Below are 17,226 nucleotides of genomic sequence, written 5' to 3' on the forward strand. Positions count from 1 at the left end.
TGAAGGGGAAGAAGGAAATAGACATAAGGTTTAAGAAACAAAATTCAGGAAGGGCTCATGAGAATTGTACAGTAGCCAGGAAGGAACTTAAGAAAGGACTTGGGAGAGCTAGAAGGGGGCATAAGAAGGCCTTGACCAGTAAGATTAAGGATAACCCTGAGGCATTCTACATGCACGTGAAAAACAAAAGGATGATCAGAGTGAAGATAGGACTGAATAAGGATAAAAAGGGGAACGTGCCTAGAGACAGAGGTCCTAACTAAATACTTTGCTTCTGTGTTCACTAGGGAGGGGGATATTGGAGCATGTCAAGCGAGAAAGAGGATGTGTTGGATCCTTTTAAAAATATTCAGATGGACAAAGCTCTTGGACTGGATGGGATGTAACCCAAGTTACAATAGGAAGTGAGGGATGAGATTGCTGGGGTGTTGGCAATGATCTTTGCTTCCTCCCTGGCCACAGGAAAGGTACCAGAGGATTGGAAAATGTAGACTACTTTTTTTTTTAAAAAGGCAAGCAGAAGAATCCTGGGAAATATAGACCAGTGAGTCTTGCGTCAGTGGTGGCCAAACTATTGGAGAGGATTCTTCGGGACAGGATTAACAAGTATTTGGAGAAGCATAGTCTTAGGAATTGTTAGCATGGAGGTCAGTAACTAGTGGCGTTCTGCAGGGATGTGTTCTGGGAGCCATGAATCTTTGTGATTTTTATGAATGACTTGGACAAAGGAATGGATGGGTTGGTCCGTAAGTTTGCAGATGACATGAAGGATGGCAGTGGTGTGGATAGTGTAGAAGGTTGTCGTAAGTTAAACAGGATAAAGACAAGCAACAGAGTTGGACAGAGAAGTAGTAGATGGAGTTCAATCCAGATACGTGTGAAATTATGCACTTTGAAGGTTGAACTTGAAGGCAGAATATTTGGTTAATAAAACAGTGTGGAAGATCAGAGGGATCTTTGGGTCCAGGTCCACAGATCCCTCACGGTTGCAAGTTGATAGGGCGGTGAAGAAGCCGCATGATGTGCTGGGCTTTATTAGTCGGGGGATTCAGTTCAAGAGCTATGAGTTAATGTTGCAGCTCTATAAAACTCTGGTTAGACCACACTTGGGAGTGTTGTGTTAATGTCTGGTTGCCTCATTACAGGACAGATGTGGAAGCTTTGGAGAGGGTGCAGATTAGATGTACCAGGGTGTTGCCTGGACTGAAGAGCATGTCTTATGAAGCAAGGTTAACAGAACTAAGACATTCCTCTTTGGAGCGACAAAAAATGAAAGATGACTTATTAGAGGTATGCACGATTACGAGGGGCCAGCTCGCTTTTCTTGGGGCAACAATAGCAAATACCAGAGAACGTGTTTAAGGTCATCGGAGTTGTCAGAGGCAGGTTTTCTGGGGGTTTTTTTTTTAAAACACAGAGAGTGGGGGTGCCTGGAATGCATTGCCAGGGATGAAGAAGAAGGCTGGCACAAAAGGAACATTTAAAACACTGATGTAAGAAAAATTGAGGTTTAAGGTTGTGAGGTTGGGAAAGGTTAGGTTGTAATAGAGTATGTTTACAGAGATCAGCACAATGTGTGGGCAAAGGGCCTAGACTATACTGCAATGCTCTATGCTTTTAATCCATGCCCCTCATGGTTTTATAAACCCCTCAGCCTCCTCCACTCCAGGGAGAAAAGCCCCAGCCTATCCAGCCTCTCTTTGTAACTCCAGCCCTGGGAACATCCTGGTGAATCTTTCCTGCCCCCGTTCCTGCTCAGTGACATCCTTCCCAAAGCTGGGTGCCCAGAACTGTGCACAATACGCTAAGTGTGGTCTCCCCAACATCCTGGACAGTTGTAATGGGACGTCCCTACTCCTGTACTCAGTGCCCTGACCCATGAAAGCAAACATCTTTACCACCCTGTCACCTTGTCTCCCCACTTTCAGGGAACTACATACCTGTACCCCTAGGTGACTCTGTCCTACAGCATTCCTCAAGTCCTGCCCTCGTTTAACCTATCGGAGTGCAACACCTCACACTTATCCATGTGAAATTCTATCTGCCATACCTCAACCCTCTTCCCCAGTTCATCAAGATCCTGTTAGAATGCAGAAAGCCCTCTTTACTGTTCACAAAACCATCAGTTTTGGTGTTACCTGTAAACTCATTAACTGTGTCATCAGTTATTAATATAGTTGACAAGCAACAGTGGACCCAGCAATGATCGCTGGTCACCTCTGGTTTTCCTTTCCTAAAGTATACATTCAGGTGCTTGGTTTTGGTGACATTGAGTGCGAGGTTGTTGTAAGTACACGAATCAGCCAAGTTTTCTTGCAGACCAGCCCACCTCGGAGCACCATGTAGACAACATTGCCTGCCCTGCCCATCAATCCACTTGACATATTTGTGAGAGATCATGCACAAGGCCATGCTGGCTATCCCAATCAGTCCAAGTCAAGCCACACACATGTAGATCCTGTCCCTCAGAAACCCCTCCAGCAACATCCCATTACTGACCCTGATGCTTCTTAATGAAGGTGCAATATGAGGTACCCTCGAATCTTGCAGCCCCTCACTCATGGCTAACAATGATACGAATGTCTCTGCCACAACTCCTGCCATTCTCCTCCCTGGCTTCCTTCAATGTCTGAGGATACAGTTGACCAGTCTCTGGGGATTAATCCACCTTCATGCTCCAGGATCCTGGCAGCTACTCCTTCGTCCCTCACCTCTGTAATGTGGCCATCTCTCAAGATATCATGTCTCATTTGCCACTAATCCTTTGTGCTGTAAGATTCAACTCAAAAGTCACTGATTGAGAGCATCCCACTTCCAATCTATGTTTTTATAATCCAGTTTTTGTTCAAAATCAAAACTCTGAGTAAACAGCTACAAATGGCATCACCAAGACATTTCCCTCCAAGTCACTTTGAAATATCTGGAAGTTCCTGCACTATCACTGGGTCCAACTCCCAGATGTCCCTCCCAACCAGTACTATGGGTCCACCCTCATCTGAAGTACTGCAGAGGTACAAGGTAGCTTGCCATCACCTCTCAAAGGCAATTAGAGGTAACAAGAGACCAGGGCAGGAGTTGGCCATTCAGCCCGTCGAGCCTGCTCCCCCATTCTAGCCACTCGGCCCATTGAGCCTGCTGCCCCATTCAGTAAGATCACAGTTAATCTGACTGTGGACTCAGCTCTACTTGCCTGGCCTTTCCCCAGAACTCTCAATTCCCCAACTGTTCAAAAATCTCTGTCTACAATACATTTAATGAGGCAGCTCCCACTGCTTCCTTGGGCAGAGAATCCCAAACTCTCTGGTAGAAGCAGGTCCTCCTCATCTCTGTATTGAATCTACTCTTCCAAACCTTGAGGGTCCGTCCCCTTGTTCTAGTCTCACCTCATAGTGGAAACAATCTCCCTGCTTCTATCTGATCTGTTCCTTTAGTCTTTTTATGTTTCTATAAGACCCCCCTCGTCCTTCTAAACCCCACTGAGTATAGTTCCAGTTGACTCAATTGCTCCTCACAGGTTCACCCCAGGAACCAATCTGGTGAAACCCCTCTGCACCACCTCTAAAGCCAGTCTATCCTTTCTCCAATTAGGAAACCAGAACTGAGTCCAGCTGAGCAATTAAATGCTGACTCAACCAGAAAAACCCACATCCCGCATATGAATAAAAACAAAATATCCTTTCCAAGTTCTCTGGGTGAGCTGAAGCAAGGCAAGATGGAAATGAAACTAAAAATTTACCACTTCATAATTCTGTAGAACTATCAAGTGCTGTGAATCAGAAAAGAGAAACCATTTCCACTTCTGCCTGCAAAGCCAGAACTGTAACCAAGTTGGTCTAAATTTGACTGGTGGGTCAATTTGATACAATTGTGGTCAGTTCTGGGCACCCAGCTGTGGGGAGGATGTCAATGTGCTGGAAAGGGGGCAGAAATGACTCAGCAGGATGTTCCTGGGATGGATGGATGGACGAGCTGCCATAGGAACTTGTAGAGGCAGGGACAATTACAATGTTAAAAACATTTGGACAAGTCCAAGTCCAAAGGTTGAGAGGGAACACAGAGGTAATAACCTGGAGATGGGTTGAAGGCCCTAGATCTGTACAAAGCGCCAGAGTGGGCTCCCAGCAGGGCTGAATCCAGTATCAGAGATGACAGAGTGATAGAGTACAGACACAGGTCTGTATAATAGACACGTTTAAGAAGCTTTACGAAATAAATACATGAATACCACATCAAGTTTACTGTCACGTGTACTGAGGGGCAGTGGGAAGGTTCATTCTGCAAGCAGTCCAGCAACACTGCCTCAGTAATCAGGAGGGTGAGAGGAGTCACGTGATGGAGTAGTGGCCGGACGGTGAACTCCAGCCCTCTCCAGAAAAGTCGGGAAAAACAAGAGAAAACACAAAGGCACAGAAATAAAAGTTACAGAAAAGTGAGTATAAAGGTGGAAAGAAGATGGCGACAAAAAAAGAAAAGTCGAAAGCAACGGTAAGAAGAGAGGAAGAGAAGACAAAGGAGGGAAAAGGTGAAGGCCTTACCTGTCCGAAGAGGCCCGCTGCGGAGAGAGAAACCCGCTCCCTCAGGTCGGTAAATAATGGACTACAAAAATGGCTCGCAGAGCCGAACAAAAGTGCGCAACCGCGCATGCGCGAAGTTTCGCGCATGCGCGATGCGAATGAAAAAAAACACACCGACGGGAGGGGGGACCAGCTGGGGAGTCGATCTCCACAGCCGGCAACGACAGCTGCAGAACACCTGCAGCAAGAAGAGACCACAGAAGACAATAGAAACAAGATAGAAGAGGAGGAAAGGGCACCAAAGAAACAACAGATGGTCAACCCAGAGGAAGAAGAAGAGGAAGAGTATGGTGAAATAGAAGAAGAAAAGAGAGGCAAGGTAAAGGATATACTTGCTCTTATTAGAGGATACATGGAATCATTTAAAGAATGGCAAACACAGGAATTTAAGGATTTAAGAAAAAGAATAAACAACACAGAGGAGAAAATAATTAAAATGGAGATGACCTTAACAGAAATGGGAAAAAAAATGGACAAGATGGAAGAGCGGGCAGTAGCAGCAGAAATGGAGGTAGAAGACTTAAAAAAGAAATTGGAGAAATCTAATAAAAAAACTAAAGAGACACAAGAACTACTAGCTCAAAAAATAGATACAATGGAAAACCATAACAGAAGAAATAACATAAAGATAGTGGGCCTTAAGGAAGATGAAGAAGGCAAGAATATGAGGGAGTTTATAAAAGAGTGGATCCCTAAGACCCTAGGATGTCCAGAACTACAGCATGAAATGGAAATAGAAAGGGCACATAGAGTATTGGCCTCTAAACCACAACCACAACAAAAACCAAGATCTATTGTAGTAAAATTCCTAAGATATACTACAAGAGAAAAGGTACTGGAGAAGACAATGGAAAAAGTAAGAGAGGGCAACAAACCACTGGAGTATAAAGGGCAAAAAATCTTCATTTATCCAGATATAAGTTTTGAACTCCTAAAGAAGAGAAAAGAGTTCAATACAGCAAAGGCGATTTTATGGAAGAAAGGGTATAAATTTATACTAAAGCATCCAGCGGTATTGAAAATATTTATTCCAGGACAACAAAACAGACTATTCTCGGATCCAGAAGAAGCACGAAAATTTGCAGAACAATTACAAAAATAGACTGAGGGAGGAAGACGGGTAATGAGAGTTAAAATGATCACGACTGATATGTATGTGGGTAAAGACAAAAATAGACTGAGGGATGAAGACGGGTAATGAGAGTAAAAATGATCACGATTGATATGTATGCAGGTAAAGAGGTATAAGAGTGAATAGAGACAATGAGCATACATGAATGTATCTGTACTTAGAGGAAAATATGGATAGTATAGACAAGAATTAATAAGGGAAGGTAATGGAATAGAGAGAATAAGGAGGGAATTAAAAGAGGGACCTTTGTGACATATGAAAAGTGAAATCTTTTCTGGGGGAGGCGGGGTGGGGGGAAATAGCGGTCACTGCAAAATCAGTTGACGCTTGCGAGTGGATTCGCAAATCCAAATGGAGAGGGGAGATGTGGTTGTCCGACAAGGGATAAAGGACAACTCAGGAGGTGAAGGGGAGATTGGGGATAAATAAGATAGAAATAGGAGAATAAGGAAAATGTTAGATGTTGTAGGAATGTTGTCTTATAAAGAGTTGAAAATAAGAAAACAGAAATGGAAAAGGAGGAAAGGTAATGATGGAAAAACGGAAAGAGAAGATAAACAAAATATAAAAGGGCTACGCTGAACTATATGTCTTTAAATATTAATGGAATACATAACCAAATTAAAAGGAAGAAACTACCAAATTTAAATGAATAAATGTATTCCATTAGAAAAAATAACATATTGGTTAAGAAATAACATAGAAATATTCGAACAAGTATAGGAGCCTTACATTAAATACAATAGCGAAAACCTACCGGGGACAAACATTACCTAAGTTGATGGATGGAGAAGGAAAGAAAAGAATGGACTCAGTAGAATTTCTGGTGTAATTTTGTTGAATGACAACATTGTCTGACTGGCTTAATGCAACCTAGATTGTATACCTAAAATGGATGAGAGGGGGGGGTGGGGGGGTGGTTTGGGAGGAAAGGGGGGGGGGGGGAGAAAAAGTCACTGTATATGTGTGAAAAGAAATAGTGTATATCATGGCTAATGTGATTTATGGTGTGAAAAATAAAAAAAAATTTAAAAAAAAAAAAAAAAAAAAAAAAGTAATCAGGAGGGTGCAGCAGTGCCAGCACTTCCTGGAGGCATGGCTATCAGCCACCATCTGGACAACATTTTACAGGAGCATAACTGAGAGTGTCTAGGCTGGCTGCATCATTATGTGAATGAAAAGCATCAGACCACAAGTCTCAACAGAGGCTAATCACGATGCCTGAGAAGGTCACTGGGGTCTCCCTTTCCTCTATTACCAGGAGCATTACTGAAATAGGGCTCAAAGAATTACAAAAAACCCTTTCCATCCAGCACACAGAATCTCTGCCACCCACTCCAATCAGGAGTACAACAATCAGCACTACTGGGCTGCAAAATAACTTCTTCCCGCACGCTGTGAAATTGCTGGCTACCCTGTAACCAAGTAAATCATCCCCAAATATTTACGTATATTTATTTTAAACTATATATATATATTCATGTGATTATGATGTAGTGTGTACTGTGTGTGCACCGTAGTCCAGAGAAATGCTGTTTCGCTTGGTTGTACATATGCAGTCAGATGATAATGAACTTAAAACTTTCAAGCGTAAAAATGTGTAGGGGATGGAAGGGTGCATGGGACAGATGGTGGGGAGGTGCATAGATGGTAGGGGCGGCCGCAGATGGCAGGGAGGGGCACAGGGGGTGGGGAGGACAGCAGGTAGGGGTGGGAGTGTAGACAGCAGGTAGGGGTGGGAGTGTTGACAGAAGGGAGGAGTGTGGATCAATGGCGGGGGAAGGCACTGGATTGTGGTGATGCAGAGAGATTCCATTTAATTTGACATCCTGTTCAGGCATGGTGAACCAAAAGATCTGTTCCTGTGCTGTTGTCGGAGATGAGAAGGGTGGAGGTTAAAAACAGGTTGGAGCAGAGGAAAGGAGACAAATGCAGACAGGAGCAAGGGTGTGCAGCAGAGACAGACACAGGGTACTCACCCCATGGTTGGATCCAGCGCGATGCTCTTGGGGTTGTACAGCTCTACATCCAACAAAATGATACAAGTGTCCCCCTCTTTATTGCAGACAAAAATGAGGTCATCCACATCATCCACAAAGTAGAAATTCCCCGTCAACCAATCAATGGCCATCTGTTCCACATCTGCATTCCAGGAAAGACAACATGTCAGTTCTTCCCAAGGGCAAGGAGAGACTGCTGCACATGGTTTGAGGAAGGAAAATTTTGTAGTGAGAGACACCTCCGAGGGGGCAGAGAGGAAGGGCACTCTGGGGGGATGAGAGCTGGGAAGTGGGAGGTGGGAGGGTCACTCTGCAGGGTCAGAAAGAGACAATACATGGAGACATAATAGTGTGGGCTCTGGTTTCATCCCACTTCTCAAGGGAATGCCACATCGCAAGGTTATTTAGCCGCAGTGATTGCCTCTACATCATGTGGCTGAGGGGGGTAGAATCTGGGACGAGTTTGTGGGATGAATAGGATTGTCAGAAATGGACAGCTGCTGGGAGAGCAGAATATCAATGGGCCAAAGGGACTGCAGGGCTTTAGAGACAGGGAGGGGTGCAGGGTCCAGAGGAGGAGTGGTGTTGGAGAAATAAGGGTGTAGGGCCTGAGTGGAGGTGGGGGTGGGGGGTGGGGGTGAGACACATCGTGTGCAGGGTTGGGGGGGGTGGGGGAATAGGATGAAAAATATAGGTGTAGGGAGCTAGGGGGGTGGGTCCAAGATGAGGATGCAAAGGGCATGCTGCTCAGAACAGGATACATAAAACTAGTTTGGACTGTTTAAAAAAATGAAGATAAAAATCAGTGAGTTGAGCAATGGACTGAAATGCAAACACAGCACAGACTGGATGTTTTTTTCCATCAATTCTGGTGCACAACGTCTGACTCATTCTGCTCTGGCCAGACCCTGAACAGTGACGGCATCGGCCCCAAAGTTGTGCAATCACTGGAGAAAAACAGACTGCCTTCTTTCAACTCATCTGTGTCCCAGGAAACCTTCCCCTGTCTCTGATGTCCCGTTTCCATACACCCCTCCCTGTCTCTGCAATCCCCTCCAGTCCCCACACCCCTCCCTCTCTCTGTAACCCCGCCAGTCCCTACACCCCTGTTTCTGTAACCCCCTCCAGTCCCTTACACCACTCCCTGTCTCTGTAACCCCCTCTGGTCCCTACACCCCTCCTTATTTTTGCAACCTTCCTTTGGTTGCCTTCACCTCTCTCTGGGTCTGCAACCTCCCTCTGGACATCTTCACTCTTCCCTATCTCTGTAAACCCCTTCAGTTGATGGTTAGCATGGAGGAGTTAGGCTGCAGAACACCAAACAGCCAGATGAAGAAACATTAGAATTGGTGTAGAAGTGGGTGGCAACTCAGCTAGAGAAAGTGGTGAAGATATTTAACACGCTTGTCTTCATGGGTCAGGGCACTGAGTCCAGGAGCAGGGATTTCACACCACACTTGGGAGTATTGTGCACAGTTCTGGTCACCCAACTGTTAGAATTATGTCACTGAGCTGGAAAGGGGACAGGAAAGATTCATCAGGATGTTCCTGGGACTGGAGGGCCTGAGATAAGATGCTGGATAGTCTGGAGTGCAGGTGTTTGAGGGGGACCTTCTGGAGGTTTGTGTTGTCTGGAGGAATCCAGACAACACAAGGTGTTAATTAGATGTGTTAAGGGACTAGGTAGAATTTATCATGTCTATGCGAAAATCGATGTTAATGCCAACCAATTGGAGGGTGCCCAGACAGAAGGTGAGGTGTTGTTCCTCCAATTTGTAGACTTGTGTGAATAAGGTTGATGCTGTCTTTTCCTCAAGGTAGATGATTCTTGAAATGGAGGACATCGGTTTGAGGAGAAATATAAAGGGGACCCGAGGTGCACCTTCTTCACTCAGAGGGTGGTGTGTGTTTAGAACAAGCTGCCACAGGAAGCTGTAGAACTGGAAACAATTATAATGCCAAGAAAACATTTGGACAGATTTATGGGCAGAAACAAAAGCTGGCAAATGGGACGAACCAGAATGCCACTTTGGACAGCATGGAGGAATTGGGCCTAAGGGTCTGTTCTGTCTTGAATGACTACATGCAAAATGTATGCATCAAACAGCATCACTTCAGATCTTGCCCAACATCCTCATCAAGCAGGACACGTCAATGGCCTCTCAGTCAAGCGTTTGGTGATGCACCTGTTATTTACATCGAAAAGCAAGCGGGTCACATCCCAAAGAGTCCCAGCCACTTCGTCAGCAGCTTTAACACTGTTAACGAGGTCACTCTCCAACCTGGTGACTTGCTGGGTCAACAGTGCTATCAAAGACCCTTCATCCCGCCAGCTCCATGCCAACCCTTTGCTCCATCAACCCTGATCCTAACTCCCTGAATTAGGAGTGAAACATGAATGTCTGTAGATGCTGTGATTGTAGTAAAATTCCAGTGAAATGCTGGAGGAGCTTAGCCTCTTTTCAGCATCTAAAGGAGACAGACATATTGCCGACATTTCAGCCCTGAGCCCTTCTTCAAAGAATAACTAGAACGAGCCAGAAGCAGGAAATCTCAGCAACTGTCAGAATTCAAACAGTGGGGGAGGAATCCAGACAACACAAGGTGTTAATTAGATGTGTTAAGGGACTAGGTAGAATTTATCATGTCTATGCGAAAGTCAATGTTAATGCCAACCAGTTGGAGGGTGCCCAGACAGAAGGTGAGGTGTTGTTCCTCCAATTTGTAGACTCATTCTAGCAGTACATGAGACCATGGACAGACACGTCAGCAAGGGAATTGGATGGGGAATTGAAATGGGTGGCCTCTGGGAGATCCACGCTATTGTGGTGGACAGAGACGATGTGCTCTTCCAATCTGCGTTGTGATGGGGGGTGGCCGCTTTCAGGTGGCCAGAATACTCGACTGTAAAGCCGCATATTCTACCCCAATGCAGCTGTTGGGTGGCCACCTGAAATTGGAGAACCTGGCCAGGAGGAGCACTTACCTAACCCTCCTGTAGGTATATTCTCCGGCTCGCAGAATCCTCCAATGCACCTGAAAGCAGCAAGGCAAAGCGGATTGCAGCATTCAGGTGCATAGCAGTCCCCAATGCCTGACAGTCTCCCGGCGCAGGTCTACAGGGCTGGGGGCGGCCGTCCAGCCCTGATGTCCCACACAGGCCGCCCAGCCCTGACATCCTGCGCCGGCCGCCCAAGCCCTGTAGTCCCACGCTGGCTGCTCCAGCCCTGTACACACGCATCAGCCCTGACGTCCCGTACCTATCAGATTTTTATCAAACAAGGGAAAAGCCAGATTGGACTAGATTAGAATTAGATAAAATAGGGGAAAAGATACCTGAACACATATTATATAAATGGGATGAAAAATTGGTACAATATAGAAGTTCTCCAGTATTACATCATCTACTCAATATTTGGAAGAAGATTCATGTAGAAAGAAATAAAACAAATTATTAATTACCAAAACTAATATTGACCCAAAACAAGTTACTCCCTTTTACAATAGATAACCTTTCCTTTAGAGAATGGGAGAAAAAAGGGATCAAAAGAATAGAAAATTGTTTTTCAGGAAATAGATTCTTATCCTTTGAACAAATGAAAGATAAATACAATATAACTCAAGATACAGCGCTGGCATATTACCAATTGAGATCCTACTTGAAGGACAAATTAGGAAGCAGTCTGAGTTTACCAGAGGGAAGTAATTTTGAATATGTGATTACAGATACAATGATAATCAAAAGATTTATAACAAATATGTATATTAAACTGCAAGAAAAGGAGAATGAAGAAACAAATGGTAAAACTAAACAAAAATGGGAACAAGATTTAAATTTAAAGATAAAAAAGGAAACATGGGAGAAGTTATGTTCTGGAACGATGAGAAATACAATAAATACAAGGTTACGTATGATACAATATAACTGGATACACAGGCTATACACTACACCTCAAAGGTTAAATAAATGGGACCCAACAGTATCTGATAGATGTTTTCGATGTAAAAAAGAAATGGGAACAACAATTCATGCAATCTGGACATGTGAGAAAGTAGAAAAATTTTGGGAAGATCTAAACCAAATATTAAATAAAATTACAGAAAACAATATACCAAAGAATCCAGAGATCTTCCTCCTAAGTAACATAAAAAACAAAGAATTTGGAATTGATTTGGAGGATGCACAAAAAAGATTTGTTAAGATAGCTCTAGCCGTAGCAAAAAAATGTATTATTGTCAACCTGGAAATCGGAAGATAATTTGAAAATACAACAATGGTATATAGAAATGAATAAATGTATTCCATTAGAAAAAAATAACATATAGTTTAAGAAATAATATTGAAATATTTGAACAAATATGGGAGCCTTACATGAAACACAATAGCGAAAACCTACCGGGGACATTCACTACCTAAATTAACAAAAGGAGAAGGAAATGAAAAGAATTGACTCAGTGAAATTTCTTGTTTATTTTTACTGAATGACAACATTGTTTGACTGGTTTAATGTATCCTAGATTTTGTACTTTAAATGGACGGGAGGGGGGAGGTAGGGAGGGTGGGATGGGAGGGGGGGGGAGAAAATGGCACTGTATATATTTGAAAAGGAAAAAGTATGTATCATGGTTAATGTGGTTTATGGTGTGAAAAATAAAAAATTTTTTTAAAAAAACCCTGACGTCCCGTGCCAGGGGGCTGTCAGGAAACGAGGAAGGGGCTGTCAGCAGTGGGGAGGTGAGCTGTCAGACGGCTGCTGCTGCCCTGACTCAGGAGCCGGCGCTTGCTTCGCAGCACCTCTCCCCGCTGCGGACCTTTCAGGTGGCAGAACACCGCCTTCAACGCTGCCACCTGAACATCCTGTCACAGACACCCGCAGCTTTCTGGAGTCACATTCTCCAGGCGATTCCATCTGAAAATGGCTAGAGACAGGTTTTTGGGAGATAAATTGGGGCAGGTTTTTTAGTGTAGGTCACATACAAACACTTTGAAACAGATCTTATTTAAAATACTGGAGCTCTGCTCATGCTAGACATGTCGGCTCCAAGAGCCTTTGCAAAATCTTTGGAGAGTGCCCAAGAGACTTCACTAATTGATTGTTGTTTACACAAAGGCAACAGATGAAAGAACTTGTCAGAGCCACAGACTGCCTGGAGGGGAGCTTGCTGTTCTAGGAGGATCATGTGGTTTTGCAAGCAGAGAGAGTCCAACAGGCTTTTTCTCTGAGAGGGAGGGAGAGAGGATTCAGTTTTGCAGTTTTACAGTCAGCAGCAACAGCTGGGACTGGAACAGGACAAGCTGGCAAGCTTGTAGAAAAACCCCATTTGGAAGACGGGTTGTGAGGGCTTCGTTCAGCCTGGTCAAAACCCTTGTGGTTCATGCAAGAGGAGAGGACTGGCTGTCTAATGTTTCACTTGAAATAAGGGAAACAAAAAGTAACTCCGTGGTGAACTGAAATAAAGAGGTCATCATCTGGAAAACCCTGATGGGGCAAGTTTCGTCAGCAAGACACTGAGGTGACTGATGGAAGTACTTCAATTGTGGATATCTTGGAACAACAAATCTCTCTCTGAAAACCGACAAGAACCTTCCTGAGCGGTAACCATTTACCTTTCAAGCACCAAAGCCTGGTGAACTTAATAAATGTTAAATTCTGTGCACAGTATAAGAATTGCCTGCAATCAGTGAACTTGGAGGAATGAGAAGTGAGATTGGACTGTGAACCAAAGAATTTATACACACATCACAAATACATGCACTTAGAATTAGAAGGGGGTTAAGTTAGGTTAGTTAATAGTGATAAGATAAAGTTTGATTCTGTTTTCACGCTTAAAGATATTTAAAAGCAACTTTTGTTAAAGTAACCATTTGTCTTTGAATATCTATTGCTGCTGGGTTTATGATTCCTCTGGGCTCGTAAAACCGTCCAGTCACTCCGATGTAGAGGAGACAACAATGGGAGCACTGTTACAGTAGACGATGCACAAATGACATGTTGCTTCACCTGGAAGGACTGTTTGGGGCTCCAATGGTGGTGAGGGAGGAGGTGTGGTGCAAGTGGAACAACTCCTGCAGACACAGAGATGGGTCCCAAGGGAATGCTCGGAGGGGAGGGAGGAGTGAACGAGCAAGTCAGGGAGGGACTGGTCCCTGCAGAAGGTGGAGAGGGGAAGAGAGAGGATTATGTATCTAGTGGTGGGATCACAATGTTAGGTGGTGAAAATGGCAAAGGAAAATGTGTTGGATGTGGAGGCTGATGGGGTAGTAGGTGAGAAAAAGGGGAATCATGTCCTTGTTGGGCATGGGGGGGGGGGCAAAGGAGGTCAGGGCAGATCCGCAAGTAATGGAGGATAGGGGGGTAAAAGTCCAACCAGCGTGATCTCTCCACATTACTGAAGTCCTTCAATCCAGGCAACAGCCTGGGGAGTCTCCTCTGCACTCTCTACAGCGCATCCACATTCTTCACACAGGGAGCACCTGTAATCGCCCCTGCACGTCACTGGGTCAGACTCCAGGAGCACCTGCAATTGCCCCTGTACATCAATGGGTCAAACCACACCAGGAGCATTGTGTACAGTTCCCAACTCCGTATCCCTGTGTCAGACCACACCAGGTGAGGGTGGGGGGGGTGCAGGAGAAAGGGAAGGAGGAGAGAGGCGGTGATGGGGAAAGCGGGAGGGGGAGGAAGGGGGGAGCAGGAGGAGAGTGGGGGGAGCAGGTGGAGAGTGGGGGGAGCAGGTGGAGAGTGGGGGGAGCAGGTGGAGAGTGGGGGGAGCAGGTGGAGAGTGGGGGGAGCAGGTGGAGAGTGGGGGGGGGGGGGAAGAGGAACTGTGCACAGTGCTCCACTGTGAACTGACTCAGGGACATGGAGATTGTAAATATGCACGGTGTGGTCTGACCCAGGGATACGGAGACAGGAAATGTGCACAGTGCTCCCGGTGTGGTTTGGCCTGGGGATACGGAGATGGGAACTGTGCACGGTGCTCCCGGTGTGGTCTGTCCCAGGGATACGGAGACAGGAACTGTGCACGGTGCTGTCTTGGTTAAGGAAATGAGGTGGAAATTGAGCACTGACCAGTGCACCAAAGATGCAGAGACAAGGGGTGTTGGATTCTCGGCGGAGAGTCAACTCACGGTGGACGCTGAAGGTGGTGTTGATGACCCTTTCCTCGGTGAAGCCTTTGAGATTGGTGATTTTGGCACACTTGAGGTGAGACTCAGAGACGGTGTCTCCCACGTGCACCCAGCACACGGTCTCCGTGGAGTACATGAAGTCCATGGCCATGGTTTGCTTTGTGCTGACTGGGTTGATGAAGCTGATGGGGACCCCTTGGAGGTTGCTGGCAATGATGGTCTGCGAGTTAGCAATGAGAAGAACAGGAGGACGGTCCACGGGTTCTGCCAGGAGACAAATATCGATCTGACAAACAAAAACTCCACGACAGGCACATTGACAACACCTCCACAGTTCCAGGGGCGACAATTACCCAGGCTCAACAACAACATTGCAGGGGAACCAACGACAAACCAATTGGGGAGAGGGGGTAGTGGGGCAGACAACAGATCAATGGGACGGGCAACGGGACTGGAGGTGACGTGACAGGGGTGTAGGCGATAGGATGGAGGTGATAATGGGACGGCACTGGCGGGGCAATGGGACGAGGGTGCAGGCAATGGGACGGGGGTGGTGAGAGGATGGGGTGGTGAGAGGATGGGGGTGCAGGCGACGAGACAGGGGTGCGGGCGATGGGATGGGGGTGGCGAGGGGGCAACAGAATGCCTATCTCTGTAACCCCATCCATCCCCTCCCTATGTTACCCCATTCCGTCCCCTGATCCCTCCTATCTCTGTAAATCCCCCCCCCCTCCCCAGTCCCTGCATCTACATCTCAGGTAGGTGTCACACCCTCCCCTGCTGGCAAACTGATGGTGGCCAATTTCGTACCATTTTTAGCTTTGCAGGACTTATTGTCGGGCTGCAGAAGGTAGCCTTCCACACAGCTGCAGGTGTAGGACCCCTCTGTATTGGTGCAAGTTTGGCTGCAAGTCCCATAGATGGTGCATTCATCAAAATCTGCATTTGGGAAGAAGTCATGTATTAAATTCCAGTTCATTTGTCACACAGTACATGGTGAGAAAGAAGGGTTCTTCCACAAGCAGATTGTCAGGTTATCTCTTACATTCATACAGCTGTATAAAGAACACAATTACAAAGTGTTACGATACAATGAGAAAATCAATGAGCACAAAGAAGGGGCAAGTGTGAGAGCATTGGGTGGGGTTCATTCAGGAGCCAGATGTCTGTGGGGAAGAAGCTGTCTTTAACCCTGTTGGTGAGTGATCTCACACCCCTGAGTCTTCTCCCCTATGGGAAGAGGGAGAAGGGAGTGTCCGGGGTGTGATGGGTCCTTCAGGATGTCGGCTGCTTTTCCTGGGCAGCGGGAGATGTAGGTGGAGTCCGTGGAGGGGAGGGGGGGTTTACGTGATGTTCTGAGCTCCATTCACCACCTGCAGCTTCTCCTGATCTTGAGCAAAGCAGTTCCCGTCCCGCGCTGTGATCCACCCAGTGTGTCTGCTCTCGACAGGGTGGGTGTAGGTGTTGTGGGACAGGAACAAGCCAAACTTTATTTGTCTTTGGAGAAAGGAGAGGTGTTGGCACGCAATGCCAAGGTTTGGAGATTTTAATTCCTCTATCTTGTCGTACGATGCTACCTCAGCACAACCCCAGAAGCCACTGCAAGTGCTGGGGTTGAGTGCGATTCACAAAAGTGCTGGAGAAGTGCAACAGGTCGTGCAGCATCTATGAGAAGGAAAGGCAGTCGGGGCTGAGGAAGGGCTCAGGCCAAAGCATCAACTGCCTTTCACTTCATGTGGATACTGAGTCACCTGCTGAGTTTCTTGGGGAGATATCAAGCTCATTGGAAGCTTTCCTAAAATTGGGAAAATATCAATGCTCATGGCATTGATTTTGAGGCAGTCCCAGAGGAATTAGACGTGCTCTTCCTCACGTTCACATTTAGCTCTTCCTGGTAATGGATGTACTATCTCAGGGGGTGGTGCAGAGGAGCTTGAAGCAGGTTGATTCCAGAGATGAGGAGGAACTACTTCTCCCAGAGAATGGTGAACCTGTGGAATTCCCTGTCAAACCAAGTGGTAGAGGATGTCTCAGAACAGAACAACACAGTCCAGGCCCTACCGCCCACCCTGCTGTGCCGACCCATTTAAACCTACTCCACAATAATCTAATTCTTCCCTCAATCACCCCCACAACCCTCTCTTTTTCATACATCCATGTGCCTCTGTCCGTACCAGCTTCCACTATCACCCCCGGCAATGCACTCTGACATTTCCCCTAAACGTTCCTCCACTCCACCTAAACAGATCTCCTCTGTTACTTGCTCTTGTCGCCTTGGATCCAAGATGCTGGCTACCCACCCTAGCTTAAATACCTCTCATCCTTCTTTAACCTTGCCTCATTAAATACATTCTCCAATCCAGGCATCACCCTGGTAAAGCATTCACA

At 46.0% G+C, this 17,226-nt stretch overlaps 1 protein-coding gene across 1 annotated transcript in view; it reads right to left on the reverse strand.

Annotated features, from left to right (window-relative positions):
* Positions 1-17,226, reverse strand: part of LOC138747241 (low-density lipoprotein receptor-related protein 1-like) — a 226,791-nt gene that overhangs the window by 154,396 nt on the left and 55,169 nt on the right. Inside the window, 3 exon segments of the mRNA XM_069906283.1 lie at positions 7,686-7,848; positions 14,839-15,102; positions 15,649-15,777. Of these exon segments, the coding sequence (XP_069762384.1) occupies positions 7,686-7,848; positions 14,839-15,102; positions 15,649-15,777 (556 nt within the window).

The sequence above is a fragment of the Narcine bancroftii genome, chromosome 12 (assembly GCF_036971445.1).
Source record: "Narcine bancroftii isolate sNarBan1 chromosome 12, sNarBan1.hap1, whole genome shotgun sequence".
Taxonomy (NCBI): domain Eukaryota; kingdom Metazoa; phylum Chordata; class Chondrichthyes; order Torpediniformes; family Narcinidae; genus Narcine; species Narcine bancroftii.